The 20641-nt window shown below is 37.9% G+C and overlaps 2 protein-coding genes across 2 annotated transcripts; one reads left to right on the plus strand and one right to left on the minus strand.

Annotated features, from left to right (window-relative positions):
- Window positions 1–5933: 5933 nt before the first annotated feature.
- Window positions 5934–11129, minus strand: polr1g (RNA polymerase I subunit G). The gene is made up of 3 exons (XM_027999515.1): window positions 10907–11129; window positions 9184–9328; window positions 5934–7460 (listed from the first exon to the last, which is right to left on the minus strand). The coding sequence occupies exons 1-3, from the start codon at window positions 10989–10991 to the stop codon at window positions 6668–6670; spliced, it is 1023 nt and encodes a 340-aa protein (XP_027855316.1). The 5' UTR covers window positions 10992–11129; the 3' UTR covers window positions 5934–6667.
- A 91-nt stretch (window positions 11130–11220) lies between these two features.
- irf2bp1 (interferon regulatory factor 2 binding protein 1) lies at window positions 11221–20264 on the plus strand. Its single transcript, XM_027999506.1, has 3 exons — window positions 11221–12521; window positions 13982–14329; window positions 15071–20264. Exons 1-2 carry the CDS (start codon window positions 11527–11529, stop codon window positions 14295–14297), a joined length of 1311 nt encoding a protein of 436 aa, XP_027855307.1. The 5' UTR covers window positions 11221–11526; the 3' UTR covers window positions 14298–14329; window positions 15071–20264.
- Window positions 20265–20641: the final 377 nt, after the last annotated feature.

The raw sequence follows: 20641 nt of genomic DNA on the forward strand, positions 1-20641 counted from the left end.
CAGTGATCTTCCAACATAGCAAAAAAATAAAATTACTGCAACATTTATTTTGGTAATTTCAATTTGCACAATTCTGTGGTTAACAGAAACACAGAAAATGCTTCACACTATCATTGACCACATATCTGCACCATTTGACATTTTGAAAATAAATTTGCTTAATGAAAAAAATGGTAATTTCTCATTTTTTGATAAAAGGTTTGGAGCTAGCATGTGGTGGAGTTTTTTACTTTACCAAAATTGGTGTATTTCGCAAAACTGCAATTAAAACAATTTTTGCGTATCACGAGTCACATGATCAACGACAGGATGTTACCACTGGTGGAAACCATGAAGAAGAAGACTACAGGAAGTAGCAGAAGAATGCATGTTTTTTAAGGATTTATGAACAAACTTATTCACCTGTGATTTTAATTGTGTTTCTTAGTTAATGGAAACACCGCAAATCCAAACTTGTGGGGTTTTTTACATAGGCAGAATACGAGGTGCCTTTATTGACCATAAAAAATATCTTGATTTTTTAATACAAAGATTTTGCACTATGTGAGGACGTTTTTGAAGCCATTTCGAAAATAGTTTATTTCACAAATGGAAATTTTTTTTTTCACCTCACGCAAGTCACATGATTACAAACTGGATGTTGCTACTGGTGGAAACCACAAATAAGATGACAGGGAGTAGCTTAAGGATGATGTTTCTTCATTGCTTATCATGTGAACAAACTTATTCTTATGTGATTTTAATTGCGTTTCTTAGTTAATTGAAACACAACAATTGCAAAATTATGTTTTTTTCCACATTCGTGGAATGCTACCTGCATTTCTGCTGATTATATAATTGTGTAATTTGATAAATTAAAATCAAATTAGCTTATTGGAAACACGTCGGTTTTGGAAAAAAAATCAACTCGATTTTCAATTTAAGTTTTGCCGATAGCATGAGGTGGTTTTGTTGTTGATTTATTTTGCAAAATTGCAATGGAAACACTTAATTTGCATCAAATGAGTCACATGATCATCAACCGGATGCTACCATTGGCGCATACCACAAAAAAGAAGACGACAGGAAGTGGTGATTTATTGTGTGAACAAAGTTATTCACGTGTGACTTTAATTTCATTTCTTAATTTATGTAAACGCTGCAATTGCGAGATTTTGTTTTTTCAACACGGTAGATTATTTAGACAGCTTTGCACACGTTTGTAATGGAAACGCAGCTACTTGTAGTGAATGCAGAACAAAAACTGGCTGTTGGCGACAGACAAACACACAGAGTCACCGACGGATGCATGAACAGAATCCTGAGTTCTGGGGCTCCATTCGGATGTTTGTTTCATCCAGTGATCTGCTGACAGCAGAATAAATATGGCGGAAATGAGATACGGATCTGACACATCTTCTTGATCACATTGCTGCACACACACACACACACACACACACAGACACACACACACAGACACACACACAGATTTCTACTGACGCAACAACAATGACAGAAAAAATGACCAAATCATCTTTTTCCCATGGAATGAGATCCCGTTTTATTCAGTTCACCTGCACTTTACTGAGGCTGTTTGTCTTCAGAGTGAATTTATTCATTCAAATAAATGGCAGTGAAAATATGTGGCTGGAGATTTTAAAGAAACATAATTGTAAAATGTATTTACTGTGCTCCTACAAAATATTTAAAACTCAGACCTGAACATTTAGAGACACAAAAGACAATTACAAAGTCAGTCTTCTATCACCTGGAGAATATTTCCAGGATTAAAGGAATAATGTCACTGCAAGACTCTTTAGTCACATTGGTAACTGCAACAGTAGCTGTGTTTCCATTGACCTTAAAAGTGCACAAGTTGGATTTATAAAAATAAAATTGTTTAATGGAAACATGGCAATTTCTAACAAAATTGTATTTTTTGATTAAAAAAAAGTTGTTGTGCTGAGATGAAGTGGTTTTCTTGGCTGCATAAAAATTTGTGTATTTCGTAAAACTGCAATGGAAGCACTTTTGTCGCATCACAACAGTCACATGATCAACAACAGGATGTTACTACTGGTGGAAACCATAAAGAAGACAACAGGAAGTGGTAGGAGGAGTATGGCGTAGCGTGTTTTTTAAAGATATGTGAACAAACTTATTCAACTTTGATTTTAATTGTGTTTCTCATTTAATCAAAACACCACAAAAGCAAAATTGTGTTTTTTAGACATTAGCTGAATGTCAACACTTTTCATTTCTGTGTTGAAAGTGTTTTTTGTTTTGGGAATTTTCTAATATTAATTGTATTTTTATTCAACTGTAAACAAAAAATCATCATAATTAACAAAAATAAAGGCTTGAAAACATCCATCTTATTGAGTCAATATGTTTCACTTAGTTACTGTAGTTAATTGAAATAAACTGTTTTTACTCTGATGTATTGAATATGACACAGAAGTGTTACTGACAAATTTAATAAGTGCTCAGAAACCAAAAAGAGTTTTATTTAAAGTTAAAATTGTTTTCTTTAAAAGACACTCTGCTCAACTCAACCTTTTCGCTGCAAATTAAAATTGTTTCACCTATTTTTCATCAGGTTCTACAGAGTCCTGCTAATGACCCAGTTACTGCAGGTGTGCTGCATCTCCTCCCGTGAACTGAACCTATAAATAAATTCAACAAGAACAAATAGCACCTGTTCATAAAGATGAGCCACAATTAAACCTGAGGACATATACAGTATGTTTTCTCCGTTGAATTAAACAGATTTACCATCAGCAGAGAAAAGCACCGACTTCCACCATTAGGCACAAGGTTTGTTATTTTTTTGTGTTTTTTTTTTCTTGTCAAAGAATTTTAAAAATCAGGTTTTTATTCTAACTTTGTAAAATTATGAGTGAATAACAATTTTTAAAAAATACATTCATAAGAGCAAATGTGATTGGCAGAATAAGAAGAATGTCAAAAAGATTATTTTTTCTTAAAAGTGTCTAGAGCTAAGCTTGGGTTGCTAGGTGACTTGCAGAGTTCCACTGGGGTTGCTAGGTGACGGGCAGAGTTCCACTGGGGTTGCTAGGTGACGGGCAGAGTTCCACTGGGGTTGCTAGGTGATGGGCAGAGCTCCGCTGGGGTTGCTAGGTGACGGGCAGAGCTCCATTGGGGTTGCTAGGTGACGGGCGGGGCGTGGCTGGGGTCAGTAGGTGAAGGGGCAGCGCCTGCTGATTTGTGACGTTGCATTCTGGAGGTTTTTAAAACGCTTTGTCTTCGTTTTGTCTTATTTTAAGACACCAAAAAATATTAATTTACTGCCAAAACCCATTTGGCTGTTTTTTATAAACACTTGGGCTGCTTTTAGAAACAGTAGAAACCCAAATGAAAGTATAAAAATGTGGAAAATGTGAGTTTTGCATAATACGCCACCTTTAGATGGGAGCTCTTGCCGTTACACAACATCCATCTCAAGCAGAGGGAAAGCAACATCTCACACACCTTCAACATACCTGCGAGGATACACACATCTCTGGCATTACTTCTGACTCACAGAGAGACTCTTCACCCAGACGCTGACATTTCTGGCTTTCCGCTTTACTGGCTGGCAGCTAAACCAACAAAATCTGCAGGATGAGCTGTTAGCACCATGGTGGATAAAAAAAGAAGCAGCAGTGAATTTCTGCCAAAAAATTTACCCTTCTGAGATTTTTTCAGTTTAATCTCAGAAATTTTCTAGTAAAAATGAGGAAATTTATGAGTTTTGAAAAGTCAGAAATAATTTTAAAAACAAACTCAATTTTTCTAAGATTAATCTCAGAGCTTTTATAGAAAAAATGAGGAAATCTTTGAAGTCAAAATGTTTTGACTTTTGGAAATTCAGTTATAAAGTCAAAAATTTGCAAGAAAAAAAAGGATTAATTTCAGAATCTTTTTAAGAAACAAGAAAATTTTTGAGTTACAAAAATTTAAACCTTGCTTGAAAAACACTCATAAATTTGAAATAAATTGCAGAATTTTCCAGAAAAAGTATGACTGTGTTTGAAAAGTAAAAAATGTGCTAGGAAAAACTCATACATTTTGAGATAAATTTCATACATTTTCTGGAAAATTCTAAAATTTTCTGAGTTTGAAAAGTGGAAAATTTGTGAGAATTATTATTTTTTTAATTTTCCAGAAAAAAACACAAGTTTGAAAAATCTAACATTTTTGATTTTTCAAACCCAGAAAATTCTTTGATCAAATTCAGAAATTTCTTTGTTTTTTCTGAAAAATGTCTGAGCTCAAACTTTTAGGGTTTTTTTCTCGCAAATATCCGATAGAGTTTTTTTTCCTAGCAAATTTAGATTTTTTTCAAACTGACAAATTTCTTTGTTTTTCCTGGAAAATTTCTGAGTTTTGTAGCAAATGTTAACTTTTCAAACTCAAAAATTTCCTGGTTGTTTTTTCTGAGGTTTTTAGTGGAAATTTAGTTTTTTGTGAATACAGTGGCCCAATACGCCATCCTAGAGCTGCAAGGTGCTGCAAAGTCTGGTCAGATGGACATGCTTCCTAGCCTGGGAGCATGAATGTGTGTGTGTGGTGTGTGTGTGCGTGTGTGTGTGTGTGTGTGTGTGTGTGTGTGTGTACCACAGATGGTGAAGCTGTGAAAGCACCAGAGGTGCCTGAGCTCATTAGGAAGCAGGACCATACTCCGGTGCAGAGCGGAGAGAAGCAGGGTGGGGGTGATGCAGAGCCGAGCCTAAAATGTTTCACCTCAGACTCAAAGATCCGATGATTCTCCGTCTGCCGCCTCAGAAACCAACATTTACAAACCCTTCCTCTGCAATCAGACACCAGGAGGACATCCATCACATCTGTTGGGAGAAAAAAGTGTTTAAAAGGTGAGAGGTTGTTCTGAGGCTGCAGGCTGAGCTGTGTGGCCCACAGGCCGGACTCTGGCGCCACCTACCGGCCACAGCAAGGATTCCTTCGCTGCGTCCGGGAAAAACGGAAGTTTTTAGAAAAAACGGCAAAGTTGATCAGGAAGTTGAAGTTTGCCATTAAATTAAATGCAGGGTTGGGTAGTAACTAGTTGCATTTACTAACTTTTTTGAAAAAACTTACTTGTAGGAGTATTTTTACTACACTGTACTTTGAGTAATTTTATTATGAAGTATTTCTACTCTTAACTTGAGTAACATTTTTGGATTTTCTACCCAATGAATGAAAAACAAACATGTTTTAACCAAACATTCACCAGACAGAGACACACCTGCAGTTTTTGTTAAAGTTTCATATTGAAAGATTTGGAAAAATTTTTGTTTTGTCTGATTTTATTTTTTGTTACTTAAATTATTGTCATTTTGATCCCTAAAACACCAAATGTTCCACTTAACTTTATATTTTGGTCCAAACCTTCATATTTATTTTAATACTGAATTGAATTAAAAAAGTTTGTTGCAGAGGATTTTATTGAGAGGAATCAGAGTAATGAAATTTTAATTAGAACATTATTTAGCTGTTATTTATTTGGGATTTTCACTTTTCAGTCCATTTTTAGTCTTCAGTTTGTTTTAACCTGAGTTTTAATTTGCTGTATTATTTTTCTTATGTTCTAAATTCACACTTACTGTACAGCGTCAATTATTTTCCTGTTTTTGTATTTTTTTTAAAACCATAGTTTGAATCTACATTCTGCTGTTGGTGCACAGGAATTTCCTCAACCTGGGACAATAGAGGACATTTATTTATCCTTTTAAATGTTATTTTGTTGGGAATAAACCCACATTTCAAATGCTATCTCAGCATCCTGCATCACTTGGATGGAAAAGTCATTTAATCTTCTTTCATCCATGTTATTGTTGGATTTCAGGGCCACAAATTTGGTTTTCATTCCTCCAGGATGAAATCACATTTTTTAGAAAACCTTTGGTCTGAATTCAAAAATGCAGTACAAAAAAAAAACACCAAACACTTTTTTCCCCTCATTAAAAGTTTCTTTAATTTCTTTGTATTGTTTTTTGACCCAAATCATTCCTGAAAGCTTCGGCTGAAAAACCAACAGTAAATCTGTGGTTGTGTAAACAAACACACTGACAAAGAGCGAATCTAAGGCCATGAAATCCACCAGGAGTCGACAGGAACTGGACCAAAACGAGGAGATGCTTCCCCGTTTCCCATCCTGCCGCCTCGTCCAGCTGCTGTGACGGAAACTGGCCTTAAAGAGACAGTACGTAACCTTCACAAGAAATGTTTACAAAGTATTTATGGCTTAACACAGATACATTGTAAAAAATCCGAGCTCTTCTGCCTTCTCCCAGTGCCGACTACAAACAACCAATCAGAGCCAGGAGGCGGGTCTTAGCGCTGTCAATCACCTTCCCCCGCGAATGCTAAGGCTAGTTAGCGTAGCCATATCCAATGATGGTGGATAAACAGTTTTCTTGTAACGGTGAGTTGTTTGTCCGCCTCTAGCACTTTTATCAGAATAAATGATAAATGAGATTGATTGACAGCGCTAAGCCCCGCCTCGAGACTCTGATTGGTTGGTTTTGGTCATTTCTTCTGGTGTCAATAGCAGCTCAGGGATGAGGTGGAGGAGATCAATCTTTTCAGAGATTATCTGTCTCATAAACGTGAAAGAATCCTTTTTTATAAACGTTACATGCTGCAGCTTTAAGCGTTTACGTCTGAAGACTTTCAAAGATGGAGGGAATCAGGAGTGAACGTCCTCCTCAGTTCTGCTTTTCTTCTTCTTCTTCTTCCTCTTCCCTGAACTCTCTGCTGCGTCGCCGTATAGAACGTCCAGCGGCTCACATTTCACAGAACCTGGTTCCACTTTAACTTTCACGCTGGGCTCCAGTCCTTCCTCAACCTCCTCCCGCTCCCTGTCCTTCTTCTTCTTCTTCTTCTTCTTCTTCATTGTCTTCTCCTCTCCGAAAGGAAGCCCCGCCGCCGTCACTTCGTCCAGATTTTCGTCGGATGGTTCCTGTTTCATCTGCAGCAACAGTTCCGCTTCTTCCGACTTTATCCGCTTCTCTTTCTTCTTCTTCTTTTTCCTCTTCCTGCCTTCCTCCTCCTCGTCATCATCACCCACCCGGCCTCCATCTTCTACGAACTGCTTCATCACCAGCGGCCGCAGCGTCGTCGACGACGGCCCGAACGCGGCTCCGTCCACCTCGTTCTCCGCCACGTAGGTGAGCTTTGGAGTCTTGCTGCCGAACGGGTGGAACCGCTGCTTGAGGCCGGCCGGGACGGCGGGCGCCGGGGCGGCCGGCACGACGTGTGGCGCCCGCTCGCCGTCAGCGTCCCCGTAGCTCTCGCAGATGTTCAGCAGGCCGGAAAAGGCCGGAGCGAAGACGAAGCCGTCCGACGTCCGGCTGTCGCTGGTGAGCAGGTGAAGGTCGTTGGGGCGGGACGACGCCAGGACGCTGTAGCTCTGCTGGACCGGTCCAACCGGAACCTTCAGGGTCTGGAGACCCGACAGGGGAACCTGGACGCCGCTGAAGCTGCAGGGAAAACAAGTGGAGAGTTGGAATACACATTTTGTCTAATGTCAAATACCCTAGTATACTGAAATTAAGATAACTACATTTTCAGCAAAATATAGCAGCTTGTTTTAAGTCAATAATTCCTTAATATTGATGAAAAAGTTCTAGTTAGTTCCACTGGTAGAACATTTAACTTATAACAAAACATTTTTCCCATGTTATAAGTGAAATAATCAGCGTTCTGACTGATCTTTTACGCAGACCTGTTGCAGTAATCAATGCAACTACAGAAACACATGGATGAGTTCCTCTAATCCTGGAAACGTTCTCCAGGTGATAGAAGGCCGACTTTGTAACCGTCTCTATGTGTCTGAAGGTTCAGGTCAGAGTTCATCCTGATCTCTAGTTTCCAGCTGTAATAACTGAAGCTGTGCGTTTTCTCTAGATCGTTCCTCTGTAGGTCCAAAAATAATAACTTCAGTTTAGTTTCTGTTCAGCCGGAGAAAGTTTTGGCACATCAACACAATTATCTGTTCTTAGCTTCTGTTCACTGATTGGACGGTTCAATGGTCACCTGGTGACATCATAATGTAGAGCTGTGTATCATCTGTGTATTTATAGTAACTATTGTAATTTCTTGACATAACCGGAGCTCAGAGCCGGCCCAACGCAATGCAAGTTAAATGGCTGCTTAGGGCCCCTAAAACACGAAGCTATAATGATGATTTTTAAATAACATTGAAAAATACAAATTAAATGCCATTACATATGGGAAAAGTAGTTCCATATTATTTTATAGATGGTACACATATAATAGGTTAAACTCTTCCTCCTGTCACGTTTATATTAAACTTCTTAACTTGTTTACTGTAAATTCAATGTTTTTCTGCTGCCGTTTCTTTCAAATAATTGAAATAATATGTGACCATTTAAATGCCACTCTGCATTTCAAAATCCTAATTATTATTTTATTGTTTGCTACTTCTGTAAGGTTAAAATCAATAGACATGATAACAACAGCCTGATGTAAGCTAGTTACAAATGACGCTAACGGTAGCCGGTATGCTACATATAGGCCAGTAGAGTCGCTTAGGATCGATGAAGCACCTGGTGTTGACATGTTGGTATAAAGGGCCTCAACAATGACAATATGCTAAAAGCATTGGGCTAGCTCTGCCTGAGCTAACAGGAACATGTAAATAACAGGGGTCCGAGGACTGAACCTTGTGGAACCCCACATGTAATTTTTCTCCATTCAAATGACAAGTTGACTCAAACCAGTCAAATACTGGTCATCCATGTCTTTATCATGGGAAACCAATAAATGTAGATGGAAATAATGGGTGGAACTTATTCATTTGAAATGAAACCAACATTTTACAATTGAGAAGATGACAAACAGGAAGGAAATTAAGGTTTATTTCAAAAATATCTTCATAAAAATAGCGATTAAAAAACCAAACAAACTCGTTGAACATAAAGTCTTTGTGGACTGGATTGAACCAAGATCTCCTCACCAGCTGCTATTGTTCTATAAAATCTAAAAGTGGCCAGTAAACTACGGCAGAAAAACTGACAATCATCCCTGACTGAGTTCTGAGAGGATTTTCAACCTCACGTTCCCGGCTGAAACGGAACAACAGCGAGAGAAAACTGCAAGGACAACGCTTCATTTTCATTTAAGTTCTTGTAAAGATGGGAATGCATGATAACGGACGCAAGGAGCACAGGCTGTACCTACCAGTGGGGGTCGAAGCTGGCAGGAGCTTTAATGAGCCACAACTCGTTCTCGTTGTTCCTCAGATTGTCTGCCAGCGTGCTGCTGCAGGGGACGTGGCAGAAAGACACAAAGTCCTCAGGACACTCCAACCGCGCGGTCTTCCTCGCTGCAGAAACAAACAAGCAATTCTTCATTAAATAAGAATTAGAAAGCGGAGGATCTGTCAGCTTAGGACCATGTGGGAAAACGCTTCCACGTGTTTTTGTTTTGTTTTTATTGGGATGTTTTGTGATGGACAAACACAAATAAAAATCTGAAAAGTGAGGGAATTTTATTCAATTATGGTGTCAAAATGCACAACATCTTCACTGTAAAACCACAAAATCTTACTGAGTATTTTTACTCTAGTTTCTAGTGCAAATATTTTAGTGCACTTCAAGTAAAATAAAACTAACTTATAAATAACTTCTCGGCAAGATGTAGGAGCTTAGTTTAAGTCAATAATGCCTTAATGTTGATGAAAAATCACATTGGCAGATTATTTCTAGACCTGTCGCAATAAACAATAAATCAATAAATCAATTAATCCCATGAAAAATTAGAACGAGATCAATCATTTCCACAATTTATTGTTTTTCTCTTTTCCCACTAAAAACTGGATGATAAAAGTCTTCAGTTTGGTGCTTTGGTCTCAACTAGCCCTTTTTTTGAAGAGCAATTTTGTTTACAGAGACTTCATAATTCATTTTATTTGTTGTTTTATTTATTTTGGATACTTAAAATGTATTCCAGTTCCAGTGTTAAATGATCATTATAATTTAAAGTTATTGATACTTGGTAATGCAAGACCATTATATTGCTTGAAAATGGTTTAAAAACAACAATATTAATTGCAATAACTTCTGGGACACTTTATCATTCACAAAAAATATTGTGACAAGTCTATTTGTTTCACTTATAACATGGGAAAATTATAAGTGAAATATTCTACCAATGGACCTAGCACTTTTTATCAATATCAAGGAATTACTGACTTAAAACAAATTACTTGTAAGTTAGTTTTGTTTTATTTCAAGTTTGCTAAAATATTTGCACAAAAACTAGACCAAAAAAACTTTTTTGCAGTGTACCAAAGTAATTTTTAGGATAAAGGATCAAAGCTTTTGAAGTAAGTATTCATTTTAACAAGAAATTAGTCTTAAAGGAAAGCTAAAATGTCATAATAAAACATTTTATAGACTTTTTTTTTTCATTTTTAGGAACAAAGTCTACATAAAATGTATTAGGTTACAAAAAGACACGTTTCACTGCAAAAACACTAAATTTCACCAAATATTTTTGGTCTTGTTTCCAGTTCAAACAGCTGAATTAAGACAAACTTAAAAGTTACTTTTCTGCAACATATAAGAGCTTGTTTAAAGTCATTAACTTCTTAATGACTTAAAACATTAAGTCATTAATTTAAAAGTGCTAGTTCCACTTGGTAAGAAATGTATGGAATGCATTACCGCCATCTACTGGCATGGAGCGTGTCTCAAACTGTATTATTTTATACATAAATTATCAGTATTCGTATTTAATTAAGCAACTTTGTTGATTAACAACACGCATAGTCAAAATAGTTATCTCTAATTCATATTGAAAGTGTAGTAATATTGTAATATTAAGTTTTTGATCTGAGATAACATTTTAAAACCCATTTCTTTTTGCACCAACTTAGCTTAAATTACATCCGTATGCTTACCGGGTTCTTTCTGCCGTTCTGTTGTTTCCGTGGCAACATCATCCGTTTCATCTTCGCTCGAAGACGAAGAAATGTCTTTTGGCATGTTTTATAGCTCAAAAATAACTGCTAACGTTATAACTCACAACGTTTTTTAGCTCAACACACATGGCTCTGAGGTGGGAATGAACATGTGTTGACACAAAGTGAACCCAGACTTGGAGTACTTCCGGGTCACGGTGGATTGTAGTTCCACCTCCCGGTTTGATGGTAGTGTCTGAGTCGGTAGCGCCGATCAAAACAACTCAAACACCCACAATCCCCCTCGAACTATTACGTAACGTACCAGCGTCTGTCGGGGGAAAAACAGTTGACAGGAGCGAGAAGTAGGCCGAACAGGATAAACAAAGCAAATAGATGAAAAATAGCTTAGACGACTTTAATATTTGTCATTATTTTTAATGTTAAAAATGAATAGTGTTTTTCTAAAGTTGTGTTGGGTCTATTAAGGCGGAAAGTTTGTCGAAAAGAGAGGGCGTCCACCTGTCGAACCGAAATAGGTTAACCAAGCTAACTTGCGTTAGCGTGCTAGCTGGCTGTTTGAACCCGAACAGGTGTGCCAGGTGGCCCGCCAGGTAGCCATGTCCTCCCCTTCTTCGTCGTCCAGGCGCCAGTGGTGCTACTTGTGCGACCTGCCGAAGATGCCATGGACCGTGGTGTGGGACTTCAGCGAGGTGGTCTGCCGCGGTTGCGTTAACTACGAGGGGGCTAACCAGATCGAGTTCCTGATAGCAAGCGCCCGCCAGCTGAAGCGGAGTCACGGCATGCAGGACGGCAACGTGAGGTCGCCCGGCCCTTCTCCTAACAAACACGGCTCCTTAGCAAGAGCAGAGCCGGGGCCGGACGGCGGAAGGCAGCACGCTGAGCGCTTTGAGCGGGGAGGAAGAGGGGAAGGCGGCGGGACGGCGATACGCGTGCCGCCCAACGGGCTCCACCGCGACGGACAGCCGCCCCATGAGGTGAACCGCCAGAGCCCCAGCAGCAGCCGGAGACCCATGATCGGAGCCGCCATCCCGCCCAATCTGGTGTCTCAAAGCATTGCGGGAATGCCTGGGCTGCTTGCGGGCATGCCAGCGGGTCTGACCGCCAGGACAGCGCCGATGAGCAGCCCGATGATCTTCCCGGCGCCGGTGCTGGCTGAGATGAGCCGCAGACAGCTGGGGATCGGAATCTCCTCCTTCATCACTCCGGAGCTGGAGCGGGAGCTCATTTCCTCCCAGGCCAAGTCCCAGACTCAGACACAGGCTGGCACCAGTGGTAGCAAGAGCACAAGCCTGTCTTCTTCGTCTTTTTCCATGGCTGGAGGCGTGAGCCAGACGAGCCCGAAGCCCGCTTCATCCCCGGCCAGGCAGCAACGCCCCCCGACGGCCCGGTCCGGAGCCGAGCCTCTGGGATCCGGCAGCTCCGCGGAGGCAGCCACGACTGCTGCGGCGTTACCCAACAACGGCGCCTCCGAGCTGGGGTCGGCATCTGTCAGCAACACCCATCCGACCGGAAACACGCTGTCCTGCACGCTATGCCATGAGCGGCTGGAGGACACACACTTTGTCCAGTGTCCATCAGTGCCTGGGCACAGGTTTGTTTTCTGTTGTTTATCTGGATTTACTGCGCTTTTTTTATTAGTGCTGCAGCTAACGATTAATTTAGTAATCGATATTTCGAAAACGATTAATCGACACAAAAATTGTCGCATGACACATGTTAGAAACACATGAATGTTAGAAAATAAAAAATGCAAGGAAACTCAGTTCTGTTTTTAAATTAAGAAAATAAAAAAACATTTCCAATTCAATAATGTGTCTTTAGTGCTAGGTTATTTGGAGATTTCAAGTTTATTTTACAGAATATAAAAAATACATTTAAAATTGCAAATGAAATTTTTTTTTTCTTTAAATAAGAAATCATAGCATTCCTTTAGCCTACGCTTGATCATTTGTAGCTACAGAATTGATAAATCAATTATTTGAATTGGTGCTGAAAAGATTCCTCCCATTAATCATGATTAACCTATTCAAATAATTATCAAATAATTTAGTACTTGATTAATCATTAAGTTCAATATACAAATTTTAAAAAATGCAATTTCCAGAAAAAAAACAATCACAGCAGTAATTAAGCCAAATATGTATAAATATACATTTGCATTCGAGATAAAAACGAACAAAATCTGTAAAGATGTTTCAGCCAAAACTGAAGTTGTTTTTGCTTCTCCTGGTTCAAATTCACTAGATAAATAAAATCTTGATGCATTTTAATCAATGTAATGTTTATTTTCTTATTTAAAAAAAGAACTTTAATTATTTGTTTGTTTGCATTTTTTTATTTATTTGTAATATTTTCTAAAAAAAAAAAAAAAAGACTTAAATGGTAAAATAAAAAATCTGTAGAATATGCCAAACCTTTTTATCCGATAAGTTGATAAAACAATTAGTAACTAAAACAATAATTAGTAGGCCTGTCACAATAGCAAGTTTTACTGGATAATAAATTGTCCCAGAAATTATTACGATAAATGATAATATTGTCATTTTAAGATCATTTTAAACAAAAAATGATAATGGCTTATTATTGCAAGTATCCACATTTAAACTTTAAATTCTTAAGAACATTTAACAAAGCGGTGGTAGATTAGCTAATTTAAATATCTGCTCTACTTATGATCTGTCAGAGAGCAGTTTAGGTCGCCTATTTTTTAACTGAATTGAAACCGAATTCCACAGCACAGTTACATGCTAAAGTTGTCAAAGTCAAGCTAGCATTGCTGAACTACTTCCCTCTCCCTCACTATTTTTTTCTTATTTAAAAACTTTTGCCTGACCTTGTTATCTAGTTTATGTAGTGTTGGCAATTAGTAGCAAAGCACTACACCTTTTTTCTTTTATATATCAGGCATACATTTAAGGTAAACAGCTAAAACCAATGCTAATCCTCAGCTAGCAGTAGCTTTTTTGCCCTCCAGAAGGGAGATGGAAATTATAACAGCTCTATACATGTTGTATTCTCATAAATGTTTCCTGTCTCTCATTTCAAATGCAGGTTCTGCTTCCCCTGCACCAGAGTGTACATCCAGAGCCGGCGGGGCGATGGCGAGGTGTACTGCCCCAGCGGAGAGCGCTGCCCGCTGGATAACTCCCCCAACAGCCCGCCCTGGGCCTTCATGCAGGGAGAGGTCTCCACCATCCTGGGCGTCGTTCCAGCTCCAGCAGGATCCGCGTCGGCAGCGGCATCCGGAGCCAGTTCGGGGTCGGGAGGTGCTCCGGCGTCTGGATCAGGGAGCGCAGCAGCAGGCGGCGCAAGTGGAGGTGGATCAGGAGGAGGAGACGTCACTGTTAAGAAAGAGAGAGAGACGTGATGGTGACGCGGACCGAACAGCAGCAGCAGCAGGCGGGTTAATTTCACATCTAAAAGCTCTGCACAATAAAGCATTTAGGTTTCAGATCCACAGCTTCAACTACAGATGTTACATTTATTAAAGGAGCAGTAATGTGTAAAATCCACATTTTTTTAGCCTTACATCATTATTCCCTCATCTAAAACATACCTGGACTATTGCTTTGATTCTGTTGTGCTTGTTTGAGAAATCCTTTGATTTCCACGGTAATCATTCAGCTGTAAAACATCTGGGTGGACCTAGCTCCGCCTTCAACTACAAAGCTCCTCCCACACTTTGCTCCTTCAGACTATCCAGCAGCAATTAGCAAACACCTGATGGAGCTAATTATCTGCTGATCTCATTATAGGAGCTACTTCTCAGCAACGCTGGTAAAACATTTTCTTAAAGGCCTAATAGAGGAGCCATGTTGTGACAACTTCCTGGAGGAGTTTTTTTTAAATAGACAGAGGCCCAATTCGCCTAACCTGTATTTTGCTTTTTAACTGCGGTACGACCACTGCCTTTTCACATGTTGTTGCTTTTTTCTTTTTAGAAAAAAGTTGCTAAAGAGGTTTTTAAATTTGGTAAATATATCGACGAAGTCGCTAAGTTGGCAACAGTGAAGGTAAAATTGTGTGGTTACTGTTAACCACGCAAATGGAAACGTGATAATATTGCTGGATAAAATTGGTTTCACTTGTAGTTATTGTTGTTTTTATGTCATAATTATGGTTTTCTTTTTGTTTCTACAGATTTGGATTCAGTACAATAAGAGATATCTACACTGGACTGCTGAGGAACCCAGAAAAGAAACACAACAACCAACAAAACCAGAAATCCTCCACTGCACAGGTTCTAACTCCTTCTAACTTCAGTTTAAACATCATCGCAACAGTTCAGGAGCTTCTGTTTTTCTTCATAATTTCCTTTTAAAGATCAGTTTTCTCACCAGAAAAGGACTCAATATATTAGTTGTCCTCATTTAAAACGAATGTAAATTACATTTCTACTCACCGAGTCAACTCTCCAGCACAGGTCAACATCTAAACATTGGTTATAATTGAGTTTTTGCTGCATCCTCAGTGATGCAAAGGTGCTAAACATCACATTAGAAAAGCACCACAACATGTGATATATGTCTCCATGTCCTCATACAAAACAATCCAAGTGCTTGGCTTTGTTTCTGTTTGATAAACTCAACTAAAAAAGGCTAATCTGCACTGGCTCCGTTAGTATACTAAGATCACACCAACACAGCAGCTGACATCCAGATTTCTAGTTCCTCTGTGGCCGAAAATAAATTAGTTCAGTAACGTTTAGGAGCCAAAAGTCAGATAAAACTCTTCGCCTTCTAACCCAACCGTCTTTCTTCTCTACACAACTGCATATTGTTTATTTTTCTGAATTTTATAACTGAATGTCCCCTAGAAACCAAAAGGACTCCACAGAAACACAACAAAGGTAACAATAATTGTGCATTGTAGAGAATTGTATCAATTTTCATAGTTTTGCAGTAGAAAACAGGAAAGAAAAATGGATCAAGCTTAATGTTTTAATCTTTGATTAATCTCCAAATGATAAAAACGTGAAAACAAATTACTCTTATTGCGTTGAAGGTGGAAGAAACAACTATTTCTGAATGAATTTTTAATATTTGTGTCAGAAAGACCAGAAACGTCAACTTTATCTTACCCTACGATGCTAGCATGTCGCTACTCACGCAGAGGAAATTTAATATTTTTCTTAGTCTCTTGAGCAAAACGAAGTTAAATGCTAATTAAAACACCAATAACTCACATTTTCCCTCAACAGTAATTAAACAGAAATGATTTTGCACCAAGACACAGCAATATATCGTCTAATAGAGGCTCAAAATGTCTTTTTCTGATCAGTTAGCGATCCAGAAATACCACCTGGTCTTGGTGACAACACTCTTCAGTGTGGAAGTTATCATAGCAGGAAATCCAGAGAGCTGGACTTTGGTATTTTGTTTCCCGCCTTCGAAACATTTCATTGAATTGAAGGAGAAGCAGACTCTCCAGAGGCTGAATTCATAAATTATCAAACAGGTTGATTATACTGGAGAAAAGTTGCTCTGTTTTATACTTTAAAGGCCTTTTGCCTGATTTCAAAAGGGTTGGGAGCCTTTTGGAAATCTTACTAAACGTTTTGTAGGGAATCCTACATGCTAATAGCTAAAGTAAAGATAATTTAAAATGTCAGAAGTCAAATGACTAAAACTCTGTTTTACAGTGACCGCTCTCTCCTGCACACTGTTGGATGTTACCTTTGCTTCATTTTTTAACGCTGTTAACTGAAGTCGGTATAATACGGAGCCCCATACTGGGAGTTTTTTTCTTTTATGTTCTCTCGCAATAAATTGGCTGAGAAATCTGAAACTGATGCCATATTGGCAGGTAACCGGCCACGACGTTTTTGTTTTTATCTCCTTTACGCCAGCTTTACGTTAGCGCTCTGCTGAAAAAACCTGAGTGAAGTTGCCACCCCCCGTCCTCAACCTTCTTCAAATTGGACAAAATTGGTGTCAAACATTTGTGCAGCAAAAATTTTCATTTGTGCCGCTATTAGTTTAGATGATAAAAAAAAGTTTCCTGAGATCATCATCAATATCTTCAAAGCAAAAGGAGCACAAACAAAAAAATGTACCGAGTTGTTTGACACCAAATTTGTTTGACTTTGTAAATGTAGTGAATGATTGCGGCACAAACAAAACATTTTTGCTACACAAAGGCAGCACAAACATTTAACACAAATTTTGATAGATTTGGGAAATGTGGTTGACCTTTTGACCTTTAAACTTTCATTTAAAAAAGCAGCACAAATAAAAAGGTCTGCTGCACTATCATCAGACTCTAATTTTGCTATTATTTAAAAAAGTTAGGGGGTGGCTGGTTGACCTTTCACAACCCGTGGAAACATTTTTTAATATCCTTAAAATGACAGCGGCACAAACAAAACATTTTGCTGCACAACATCGCTGAGTTGATTGGTAATAAATTTGTTTGATTTTTAAATGTAATATCTTTAAATTACTAGCAGCACAAATTAAAATGTTTACTCCACAAACATTGGACACAAATTTTGTTATATTTTTGTAATTGATATTTTCTAAACAAAAGCAGCACAAACAAAATTTTTGCTGCACAAACGTAGCCGAGTTGATTGACACCAATTTTTTTTTAAAGAAATTGCGGCAGCTGTTTGACCTCTCACGACCTCTGAAAACATTTGTTAATATTTTTAAGATGATAGCTGCACAAACAAAACATTTTTGCTGCACAAACGTTTTGCACAAATTTTGTTAAATTTGAAGACAGGTCTGAAACAAATCGAGAAACTGACGCCATGTTGGCAGGTAACCGGCCGCCACATTTTCCCCAGTTTTTATTTCCTTTATGGCAGCTTTTCGTGACTCTTCGTGAAACCGAAAAAGGAAAACGCTAGCGCTACAGCTGAAAGAAATTGTGAAACTGACGCCATGTGAGCAGGTAACAGGCCACGGCATTTCTCTCTGCTTTTTCTCTTCTTGTTTTTTTTCTTTACGTCAGCTTTACGTGACCCTTTGTGAAACCGAAAAAGGAGAACGTTGGTGCGGCAAACTCGACTTTAATGTTGCTTTACGTTCACATCCAGCCCAGCCTACGCTTTACCCCGAATGTATATTTTAAAAGATATCTATTGATAGGCCTAGGATTATATTTTATACTAGAATGTTAAATGTTATATACGAAAAAGATCTGTTATAGTATGTATGTGCAATCCCTTAGTCTTAGTATATGCAACAGTTTGAAATATGTTATGAAATATAATTGCGTATTTTTTTTTTTAAGGGAGAATCCACCTGAAAAAATTGATTCATAAAGTTTTGTTTTCCCACATATGATGAATGTATTTGTTCATTTTATTTTATGAATTAAAATGTTTGGTGAAACGAAAGTGGGCATTGTGAACGTTCAAACTGACTTTGTGTTTTGGGTCGATTCTCCCTTCATGTGCACGACGCACGCACCAACCAAAGGTCATGTTCGGCCCAACTTGATGTTTCTGGATGTAAATGTTTAATAAAAAATTATATTTAATTGTTTGTTGATCAGGATTCCCCTGTGATGGAGTGTTAGGGTTATTTTAGATGACAAAAAAAACAATAAATCTCGGTTTAAAAACTTCTACATTTATTTGATGTATTTACAAGAAAAATTATCAGTCATAGATTTGCATGAAAAAATGCAAATTTTTCATGATTTAAATAAATTTTCAAATTTATATTAAAACTAAAATTACAGGCATATATTTGACCATAAATGCCACTTTTGATGAAAGGAAAATAATATTTTTTAACAAAAAAGCTCAAATTTTTTGATTAATTTCATATATTTAACAGAAAAAAGTATTGAAAAATCATGAATTTGCAAGAAAAAAATCCAAAGTTGTCATTTCAAGACATAAATTTACAATATTAAAACTAAGGTGTTCTCTGACAGAAAGTCATAAATTTTTTACCAAAATCTTCTCAAATTGATGTTATTCTAACATCTGGAAACAAAATTATTTCGGCAAAATTTCTAGATCAGTAACACATACTTATAAGATTTTTTTTTTTGAATGAAAAGTCATAAATTTGCAAGACAAAAATGCTAATTTTTTATAATTTAAAGACATAAATCTACAATATTAAAACTTACAATGTTTTCTGACATAAAGTCACAAATTTGTGAACAAAAAATGACCAAAATTTAGAATTAAGAATATCCACATCTGGATGTTTGTTTTAGTGTAAGCAATAGATCTGGGCTGTTTTCCTGGATCAATTTCCCGTGTCCCGATTTTCCTTGAACGCCTCAAACGTGATCCAGAAAAAACACCAGTCAGTGAGGAACATGGCTGCATCGAGTCTGGATGCAGGAAATGTTTCTGTTAAAGGAAAAGGTGAAAAATTTCTAAATGTTTTCAGAAATTTAAGGGCTTTTTCATCCAAATTTCTGAATTTTACAATGTTAGACAAAATCTTAGCTTTAACATTGTGAGTATGGAAAATATCAAACTTTTCAGATACTTTTTTTTTACCCCTCCAGGGGGTCTTTTTTGTGGGCTCTAGTGTCCCTTATATGACAGTAGGCATGTCGTCGGGTCCGGGAGTCGAACCCGCGATGGCCGCGTCGAGGACTCGAGGCCTCGAAATACGGGTCGCACTAACTGCTACGCCACCACGGCACGCCCACAGATACATTTTTTTGATAAATTGGAGTTTTATTCATTGAAATTTCTGAATTTTTTTAATCCTTGCTTTAATATTGTAAATTTATGCTTGAGTCATGGAAAATTATGATTTTTGTCGTGTGACTTTACACCGTTTAACATTACAGACCTTTTTTCTTGTAAATATGTGAAATTTGACAAACCTCTATTTTTTATTAAGTCCAATCTAGAACAGCCTTAATACTGTGTCCTAGGATTCAAACGGATGCTTTTCTTCAGTTTTATCTCTCCTGTGTTCTGCTATACAATGGGATGTAATAATTAATTGTGTTCATCATGTAATATCTCTCAGATTGGCTCTGTTTTGGGAGAAATGTCCTTAGAGAATTTGATATCAAGTACAATATGCACTGATACGTAATGCAATCCCTCGGTAAGTGCCTTTTTAAAAACGTTTACCATCTGTTTGTGTGTGGGAACCTCAGGGGAAGCAGGAGTGCAATGGACTCTTTGTGATGTCGCTGGAAAAGCCTGAATCAGTTTCCCTCCGAACGCCATCGCAACGCTTTTCCTTTTTATCTGAAGCTTTTGTAAAGTCAGCTGGCGTTTTGTTTGGCCCTTTGTGTTTGGAGTTTGTTTTTATCAATGTTCTTGTTTTTGTAGAGCTTTTGGTTTTACTGCAGCTTCATGTACAAAATAGAAACCATCAATAAACGGGATGGAAACTTGTATGTTTGTCTTTTTATTTTTGACATTTTGACATACAGACCGAATTATTGGGAATGAATAAAATCCAAATAACTAAATGTTAAATGTAGAAAAACACAGCATATTCCACATTGTGGAGTGCAGTACACACGCCTGTTTTAGCTAGCAGCTAAAAGCCACATTAGCTAAGCTAATCTTGCTTGTTCAGCAGTAAGTACTACAGTAAATATCACTGTTATTTATTTTAGTATTACACAGAGGTGGGTAGAGTACTCAAAAACTGTAATTGGTTAATAGTTGTAATTCTATTGTTTATACGTTAGATAGGAACAAGGGGAATGCTAGTTCTAAGCTTGAGTCTTGTTTGTTGTTGTCATAGCAACTGCCTGCCAAGATGG

This window comes from Xiphophorus couchianus, chromosome 18 (assembly GCF_001444195.1).
Source record: "Xiphophorus couchianus chromosome 18, X_couchianus-1.0, whole genome shotgun sequence".
NCBI classification, from domain to species: Eukaryota; Metazoa; Chordata; class Actinopteri; order Cyprinodontiformes; family Poeciliidae; genus Xiphophorus; species Xiphophorus couchianus.

Coding starts and splice junctions, on each gene's coding strand:
- irf2bp1 (XM_027999506.1), top strand. CDS start 11,527: ATGTCCTCCCCTTCTTCGTCGTCCAGGCGCCAGTGGTGCTACTTGTGC. Junction 12,522..13,981: donor CCATCAGTGCCTGGGCACAG/GTTTGTTTTCTG, acceptor TTTCAAATGCAG/GTTCTGCTTCCCCTGCACCA.
- polr1g (XM_027999515.1), bottom strand. CDS start 10,991: ATGCCAAAAGACATTTCTTCGTCTTCGAGCGAAGATGAAACGGATGAT. Junction 9,329..10,906: donor AGAACGGCAGAAAGAACCCG/GTAAGCATACGG, acceptor TTGTTTCTGCAG/CGAGGAAGACCGCGCGGTTG. Junction 7,461..9,183: donor GCCAGCTTCGACCCCCACTG/GTAGGTACAGCC, acceptor TTTTCCCTGCAG/CTTCAGCGGCGTCCAGGTTC.